The 9,176-nt window shown below is 48.9% G+C and overlaps 1 protein-coding gene across 3 annotated transcripts; it reads left to right on the top strand.

The window, feature by feature from the left end:
* Positions 1 to 826: 826 nt before the first annotated feature.
* Positions 827 to 8,240, top strand: ppp1r26 (protein phosphatase 1, regulatory subunit 26). 3 transcript variants are annotated; one of them, XM_078550217.1, is made up of 2 exons: positions 827 to 866; positions 2,965 to 8,240. In XM_078550217.1, the coding sequence occupies exon 2, from the start codon at positions 3,022 to 3,024 to the stop codon at positions 7,120 to 7,122; it is 4,101 nt and encodes a 1,366-aa protein (XP_078406343.1). In that variant the 5' UTR covers positions 827 to 866; positions 2,965 to 3,021; the 3' UTR covers positions 7,123 to 8,240. The 3 variants fall into 3 exon arrangements, with proteins under 3 accessions (XP_078406343.1, XP_078406346.1, XP_078406345.1); XM_078550220.1 differs by lacking the exon at positions 827 to 866 and adding an exon at positions 1,011 to 1,346; XM_078550219.1 differs by lacking the exon at positions 827 to 866 and adding an exon at positions 1,592 to 2,139.
* The last annotated feature ends 936 nt before the right edge of the window (positions 8,241 to 9,176 follow it).

Raw genomic sequence — 9,176 nt, 5'->3', positions numbered from 1 at the left:
CAGCACTCCCTCAGTGCTGACCCTCCGACAGTGCAGCACTCCCTTAGTCCTGACCCTCCGACAGTGCAGCACTCCCTCAGTACTGACCCTCCAACAGTGCAGCAGTCCCTCAGTACTGATCCTCTGACAGTGCAGCACTCCCTCAGTACTGATCCTCTGACAGTGCAGCACTCCCTCAGTACTGATCCTCTGACAGTGCAGCACTCCCTCAATACTGACCCTCTGACAGTGCAGCACTCCCTCAGTACTGATCCTCTGACAGTACAGCATTCCTGCTTCACTGAGAGTGTCAGCCTGGATTTTGTGCTTCTATCTCTGGAATAGGTCCATGAATCTAGTGTCCTTTGAATCAGAGGCTTCCATTTTATCACTGAGCCATGGCTGATACATCAGATAATGCCCTTGGCTGGTGTCTTTGGAAAGTACCCAGGCATGCAGGTATTTCCAGGAGGCAAGGTGGTCGATGGGACAGGTGAAAAAAAATTTTCAATGAGTTGAGTCCAAATAAAATGCAGTTAGTTCTCTGCTTTGCACAGCAGTTGTTTGCATGCTGTGTGGCGACTTTAACTTTTTGATTCTGGCTGTATTGCGGATCTCAAGCGTTTCGAGTCTAAGCCTGCAACGATGAAATGTGCTGCCTTTACCCCCAGCTTTTCCCTCCTTTGCAAAAAGCAATTCCTATCTGTGGCAAGTGCTTCTACACAGGAAGAGTCCGCTTGGGATCTCTCTGGCTGTTGCAGCGCCTGCCCACCAGCAGGCCGGATCTGCACGGTGATTTTTTTTATTTATTTATTTATTTGCTTCTCCGCCTCCTCGCTCTGAACTTTGCCAGGAGCTGCTGGGAGAGAGTGGGGCGGCTGCAGCAGGTAGTGAGCGAGCAAGGCCGCTCCCGGGGATCTGGCAACTGCCAATCACCCCGGGAGCTGTCAATCACCGCGGGATGTGTCAATCATCCCGGGAACTGTCAATCATCCCGGGAGCTGTCAATCACCCCGGGCACGCGCTGGGTTTTGGCGCCCGACCCGGCGGTTGTCCGGCGCTGGCCCGGCCGGCCTTCAACTCGAGGCTCTGGGCTTCGGGCCTGTCCTCAGCGGCCGGGCCGCTCGCTTAATTGCTTCGCCTCCTTTCTTATTGCTAACCTCCGATGTGAGGCCAGAAGGCCGAGAGGGGGGGGGGGGGGAGGGTGTTAATTAATCGGTGCCCCCGGTCTGAGGGTGCGGTACCGCCCGTCGGTTCCCCCACTCCCAGCCCGGGGATGAGGAAGCCCCGGTCGGGCCTCGGGTCTGAGGCGAACGGGCGGCCGCTGAGGGTAGGGCGGGTGACCGGAGGTCACGGAACGTCGTGAGGTTCGGCCACTGACCCTCTCCTTTCCCCCTCGGAGGCACTGACCATCACCAGGGTCTGGGTTACATGGGCACTGACCACCAGGGTCTGGATATCATGGGCACTGACCATCACCAGGGTCTGGGTTACATGGGCACTGACCACCAGGGTCTGGGTACCATGGGCACTGACCACCAGGGTCTGGGTACTATGGGCACTGACCACCAGGGTCTGGGTACTATGGGCACTGACCACCAGGGTCTGGGTACTATGGGTACGGACCATCACCGGGGGCTGGGTACCATGGGCACTGACCATCACAAAGGTCTGGGTACCATGGACACTAACCACCAGGGTCTGGGTACTATGGGCACTGACCACCAGGGTCTGGGTTACATGGGCACTGACCACACGGAGCTGTGTCTGGCACAAGTTTGAACAGCCTGTGTCAGTTGGCAATGCAACTAAGTCAGGCTTCATAGTCTGAGTTTTTTGTCTCTCAACCCCCAACCCCACCGCCAAACCCCTGTACACAGAACCTGAGGTCCAGGTGAACGCTGAGAAGCAGCAATCCCAGTTGAACATCCCCTTCTTTAAGATTGGGGAGCAACGTCCTGTTATAGCCCCAAATTCGGCCCATTTTCCTTGATCAGTCAAATTTGCAGTCTCTAGTTTGCTCTTGAATGGTTCCTGGGTTGAACTCCCACTCTTTCATCTGGGTGTTCCAATTGTGTGGAGAACCTCCTGATATCCCTCTTAATCCTGCTTTTGGACTAATTTGCAATTCATTTAAGATCTGCAGAGACCTGGGAACGGGTCAGTAACACACCAGGGAAAGGGGAGAGTATTTAAGTGGTACTATTTGTAAAGTGAGCTTATCTCTCCTGTTTTGTTATTGAGCGAAAGGTCTTCTTTGTTCAGAATCGGTATTGACATCCAGCGTGTCTGCACTTTAAACTGATTCTATGAGATAACCGATTCAAATTACCAGCAGTTTAATTTTCAACAACAGCTTGCGTTTATATAGCACCTTTATTGTAGTCAAATGGACCAAGGTAGTTCAAAGGAACATTATCATTAAATTTGACACTGAGCCACATAAACACATATTAGGACTGATGACCAAACACTTGGTCATAGAGGTAGGTTTTAAGAGCAACTTACGGGAGGAGAGATAGGGAGGTTTAGGGTGAAATTCCAGAGCTTAGGTCCCAGGGAATACTGCACTGTCGAGATGTTGTTTCTTGAGTGTGACATTAAACCAAAGCCCCTTCACCATCTAAGTTGGATGAAGAAAAGCAGGGAAGTTCCACGTGGTATCCTTGCTAATATTTATCCCTCAACCAACATCACTTAAAATATGATCAGGGTATTTATTCATTGTTCTTTGTGGAACCTTGCCATTAGCAAATTGTCTGCCATCTTTCCATCATTACAACAGTTCAAAGGACCTTGATTGGCTGTAAAATGTTTTAGGACCTCCTGAGGTCATGAAAGATGCTATAGAAATGCACATCTTTCTTCAGGAAACAAATGAGGCAGAGGCAGGAGACAAGCAAATTTCACTAAAAACACTGAAGCCCGTGAGAATTTAAGTTGTACCAGTTTACTGATAGTTTTCCTGTGTTGTTTCATTTGCAGGATGTGAGTGGAGCTACAACACAGGTCACATGTCTGGGCCGTCACTTTCCTGCTATAATGTTCTTCATGAATTTGGCACCAGTCTCAGCAGTACAGACGGATTGGCATCCCTTTGGGGCATCCCAAAACTTCAACCTCCCTGTGGCCTTCTCTGACTCCAGAGAGGAGTTCTCTCCAGTGAGAAATACCATCAATGTGAATGTGCAAATGATCATAGAAAACTTGCAAACCAATGACTCACCTTGTGCCATGAACAATGACCCCAGCAGTAACGCGCAGACAAACATAGCTGCAAAACGGCAGAGTGAGGGTGTGTTAGATGGGACCTCCATCAGAGTTTTAAAGGGGGCCGCTGTGGAGGACCTGAAGACTGGCTATCCACCCTGCACACTTGGCACAGAGGAATCCAGTTTGGGCCATTGCATCCTGGACTCGGACAGTGATGAGTCTGTTGACCGAGATATAGAAGAAGCAATTCAGGAATACTTGAAAAAGAAAACGGAAGATCCATCCTTGATATCGAAGGCTGTCCATGACACTAGCGTTCCCCCAGGGACACATGAAGCCATTGAAGACTCTGCTGCAGATGTCAGCAATGGCATTTCATGTGGACAAGAAGCGGTGGATCCAACCAAACTAGGACTTGACTTTGTGAATATTGTCGACCTGGATGCTGCAGGATCCAGATGTTCTTCTCCCTCCAGTGTTAGCAGCAACGACTCTTTTGAACTGAGTATACAGGCAGAGATTGAAAGGTTCTTGCAAGACAAGCGGAATAAGGAGACCGGCAGCACTAGTACCAGTGCCCCTAAGAGCGAGCTTGCTTCTGGGGGGAGGACAGAACATAAAGAAAACCTGGTGAAGGTGGGACAGAAGAAGAGGAAGAGATGCGTCAAATCCAGCACAGGGAACCCAACTCACCTTGTCAAACAGTCAGTGACGAATACCAACTCTCAGGTTTGCAGCACTAAGTCCAGCCATTTTGGGGAACCTGGGACCGCCTGCAGACCTGAGAAAGGCAGTGAAGGGAATCCCAAAGGTAATAAAAAGTTGGCTAGCAGGAAGAAACCAAGAGCAAGGCATCACTTTAAGGAACTTTACAAAAGCAGCAATGCCCAGTGGGGCCTCAATGCTGAATTTGCTGAGCCAAAGGCCAATCCCATTACTGCATGTGGAGAATTGTCTGATTCTAGCAGTGATGATGGGATTGAGGAAGCCATTCAACTTTACCAATTAGAACAGAAGAAAGGGAAAACCAAGGACGTTGCCTTCGTCCTTGGCTTGTTGTCTCACAAGCCCCCCAGCACTCAGAAAGGTGCTGATTCCTCTTCGTGTGTGAGGAGCATGGAGAAAGAAACACTGGAAGCAACTGTGAGCAAGAAGTGGATACACTGTGCCCCAAAGCCTGGAGAATTCTGTCCTCTCAACCTTTCTGATACTGACTCGAGTGATCAGTCCAGCAATGACTTTGTAACACAAAGCGAAAGAAATACCACGGACTCCAGGCTTGGTTGGAAAAAAAGATTTCAAGCTGAGACTTTGTCAGAATCTTCCCCAAAACGGGAAGGGCCTCTTGCGACCAAAGTGCAGCCATCTGCAGATAGCATTATAGATAGGGCTGCTTCTGAAAGGGAAGAGCGAGCAGGCAAAGGCAAGTCAACCACTGAGTGCACTGCTGTCTCCAAGCAAGTCATGTCTTCCTCGGACAGTGAAAACAGTTCTGCAGACAGCAGTGACAGCATTGAGAAAGAAATTCAGAATTACTTGGCTCTGAAGGCAAACCAAAGCAGTCAGAAATCGAACGGAGTCGGAGCTGTGAGTGAATTGAACAGAACCTTCCCCCAGGAACTGAAGAGAGAAGACAGTCTGAATGACTCTCCATCTTTGTTCTCTTCTTTGTCTTCGTCTTCATCTCGGACATCATTGTTGCAAAAAGGAAGGATGAAGAATAATGTCAGCACTGATCATGAACTTGGAATGGAGAAGCTGAGAGAAAGTCAACCACCGGAGCTTAGTGGGGGACCTGTTGCACTGACTAACGATGGCACCATCACCTCTAAGATTAAACTTAAAGGTAGCTCATCGGCGCAAGACATCTGGTACGGCAGGACTGTCAACCGAGATGAAGAGAAATTGTCTACCATGGATTGGATTGGCGAGAAACTGTCCTGTGTTAAGCATGTCCATGATTCTTGGCAGACAGATGAGAAGAGTAGCTCACTGGACAGTGATGAGGACCTGGATACAGCTACAAAGGATCTCTTGAAAACCAGAAAGAAACTGGGGAAAAGATCAAGGGATACGAAGAGCTGGTGCAAGAAGCGAGTGCGATTTACAGAAGCAGAGGTCCTTACTTACTCTGAGCAAAGTGTAGGAATTGGTGACCAAACCTTCAGGGCTACTGGTGAAGGCCTCACTGCGAGCCATGGCCCCTTAAAAAGCTGTTTATCAAAAAGTAGCAAGGCAGCTTGTAGACATTATTTAAATTTGAAGCGTAAAGGGAACAAGAAGGCAGGGGAGCAGCCAGAAAGTGAAAGCAGCAGCAAAATTTCTGAAATCGCAAAGCCTAAGATTGGTTTGTTGTGCGGTGCTCCATCCAGCACGGCTGAGGGGCTGACTTGGAAAAATGTGACCGCGGGTGACAGCAGTTCCCCAGACAGCGACGATGGGATTGAGCAAGAAATTCTGAGGTTTCTAGCTGAAAAGGCCAGAGTGAATAGCAGATTGGACAAGCTCACAAACAACCAAAACAAGGTGCAAGGATTTAACCAACAAGTGGAGGAAGGCAGATTGTCAGAAATGGCAGCGCAGGACACGACACCGTCTCCCCTTTCTCAGCAAGCTGAGGGATCTCACAACATTAATACAAAAGGACCACATCACCTGGAAGATGAGCCTGCAGCTGGGTATTTGCAGAGAGATACAGAAAGGGCTGGCACTGAAAGCAAAACTGATGTTAAAGGGCAGGATCTGCTTCAGGACATTCATGGCACCTGCAGTGCACAGCGCCAGACTGAACACAGACATGTTGCTGGAGAACCAGCAGCAGCTTCCAAAACTGAAAATAAAGCTGGGATCACTCAGGGGAGTTTGCAGGTTGGCAACACAGACTGTCCCGGGAAAGGAGCCAGTAATTGCCATTTGGGCTGGCACAGTGATATCCTTCAGGGCAAAGAGTTTAATACTACCCCAGAGAACTGCATCGCCCAGAACATTCAGGGGAAATGGACAGCTCTTGCTTTAGAAACAAGACAACCCTTGGTTCAGGAGCAAAGTGTGCAAAACCTCGACCCCAGATTGTGGGGTGCAGGACAGCATCAACCGAAAGCAGACCAAATCAGATCTTCTGAGAAAACTGTAAACAAATTGTGGAGTGTCTTCCAGACCAACCCTCTCGATGACACTGTGTCAGTAGGCGGGGGGAAAGGAACCTGCAGAGAATATTTCAGAGACAACCAGTTAGACGTAGGATGCAGTACAGACCAAATTTCGCAAGCTGTAGTTAACACTCACTCATGTCTAGACTGGGCAGATAGTGCTAGACTAAAGTGTAAGGAGGGTAAAAATCCAGGCCAACCTTTAGGAACTCTGATGCCATCAGTAAGTCTTGGTGCTCATTCCAGTGAGGCAAGTAGGCCGCCTTGCACGGCAAGGCAAGAACAAAGTGACCATAATTATCAGAGTGGACTGAGGAATGAGGTGAGGGAGCAGAGTGAAGCTGTACTCAGAGACTCTGACTGTGTGACCCAGCATCTGTTTGAAGTGACAGGACCATCCAGCTGTTTGCCAATTGCTGCACCTATCATAGCCTCAACCCACAAGGAAACCAGCAGGATAGAGCAGAGAGACCACAGTGTAGGTGCAGAGACCGCTACAGAAACACCGATTGCTGAGGGAGCTTCTGATGGGGAGGTTATCAGTCAGTGCACGAGTAGAGAGGGTGGTGAAACTCTCCCGGCCGCTCAGCAGCAGCCACTGAGCCAGGCTTTGTCAGGATGTAAGATTGAGGAGCAAAACGACAGGGCCACAAGAACAGAGGAGGCAACAGAAGGGAAAGCTCCCGAAGCCTTTTACGACAAAGCTAGTGATCATTCAGGTGGCGACAGTAGAGTGGACACTGACAGGTCAGGACTGCAGAGACAGGGTGCTGAGTCGTAAGTATGTTGGTACAGTAGCTTATCTCTGAATTATTTACGCTGCAGTCACCATGTTCAGTATAGATTCCATTGATGGGGGAGGAAGTTTATGCAGGTAAACCTCTGGATTTAATCAGTGTTATTGTAAGTAGATCCTTCTATTCAAAACAATTAGGTTGATTACAAACACAGATCTTTTGTTTAAACTAGTTTCTTGCCAGAGCTAAACCGCCCCTCCCCGCCCCCCACCTTTAAATCCAGTTGCAGTGCATTTCCCTGGGGAGGCAGAGTTCTGTCCAGCTCTCAGGTCGATCTCTGAATTTGCACCTCCCCCTCCCCTCCCCCATGGACACATTCCAGTTATTGAGTCTATTGCAGGACACACTATGGTTCCGTTCAATGACATTACCCAAGCAGCCTGGCATGAGTTCAGCACATCCTAAAGATCAAGAAGTTGTTCTGGGATCTATTCCTGGTCTTTGCTGAGATATCTGATCAGAGCCAGGGATACACCAATCAGTTTCAGCATCACTGAGGGTATCAGAGGGAGAAAATGAGCCACGGCCACTGCTCCTGCTGCACTTGTTGCTGGCTCCTGTGATTGAGTAGCACCCACTGTGGGCTCACACATGAATGACAGCCAGAAGGGCAAGATTCTGGTAAGCAGCTGTGACAGCGATAATTGAAAGCCTAGACAAGGAGAAAAGGTTGATGCAGGGGGTGTAGAAATAAAACCTTCCTTTGCGATGACAATAGGCGAATATACTTTGAACAGAAATTAAGCCCTGAATTCTTTAAACTCGCTTGCACATAGGTACCCAACACTGAATTTTGTGTTCAAGCTTTCTTTTTATGTCTGTCCGTCTGACAAGGCCGTGAATAGATGGCGCTTCAATTTGAAACTAGCAGCATGTGACTCAGGACCCTGTGAGGTTGGGCGTAAGGGCCTGTATGACAGACCATCACAAGGGGCATTTATTTGTGTGTGTGTGCACATGTACATGTATGCATATGTATGTATGTGTGTTTGCATGTCTCAGAGACATGCAAACACACATACATACAAATGTGTTTCTGCGCATGTGTCTCTGTCTGTGTGTCTGTTTGTGTGGGTCTGTGTGTGTCTCTGTGTGTGTGTGGGTCTGTATGTGTGCCTGTGGGGGGGTGTGACTGTGTGGGTGGGTGTGTGACTGTGTGGGTGTATGTATGTCTGTGTGTGTGTGTCTCTGGAGTATGTGTCTGTGTATGTGTGTCTCTGTGTGTGTCTGACTGCAGGTGTGTGTGTGGGTGTCTATGTGTGCCTTGTCTGTGTGTGTGAGTCACTGTGTGTGTGGGTCTGTGTGAGTGTGTGACTGTGTGGGTGGGTGTGTGACTGTGAGTCTGAATGTGTGTATGTGTAGCTCTGTGTGTGTGTGTGTGATTGTGTGTGGGTGACTGGGTGTCTGTGTGACTGTGTGTGTGTATCTGTGTGTGTGGGTATGTGACTGGTGTTAAAGGGGCTGTGTGTGCATGTGTGTCAATGTGTTTGCGTGCATTTGGGTCTGTGTGCTGTCTGTGTATGTGTGTGTGACTGGATTTGGAATATCGATGCTTTGAAATCAGACATTTCTTTTTTCTATTTCGGGCGCCGAGCACTCCCAGGTCAGGTACAGCATAAGCAGACACAGAGTAAAGATCCATCTGCTCTCCTCCCAACAATGTGCCTTAATCCCCCAAGTACCCCTCGCCCCGCTACACAGAAGGGCGATATCTTCCTGTTTCCGATGCTCCAGCCATCTTTTGTAGATTCTCAGGACTGAGATTGCCGATTCTTGTGCCAGATTGTGGGCAGTCAGTGCTTCAAATTTATCTGACCAGCAACAGAGGGTGGCTGACTTGCACCCCATCAATCTGGACCTGAATCTTTATCCCAGAGCTGAAAGAGAGTGTTGCCAATCGCATTCTACTCTTTCTTCCATGTGGATTGCAATAAGATTGGGGTGAACATTCTCATAGAATTATAATTTGGACCATGGATTCTCATCCAGTTACTAAAGATGGAGTCCTGTGGGCTCTGATCATTTTTATCCCCAGTTA

Source organism: Cetorhinus maximus, chromosome 10 (genome assembly GCF_964194155.1).
Source record: "Cetorhinus maximus chromosome 10, sCetMax3.hap1.1, whole genome shotgun sequence".
NCBI lineage: Eukaryota > Metazoa > Chordata > Chondrichthyes > Lamniformes > Cetorhinidae > Cetorhinus > Cetorhinus maximus.
This window is presented reverse-complemented; position numbering and strand designations above follow the sequence as displayed.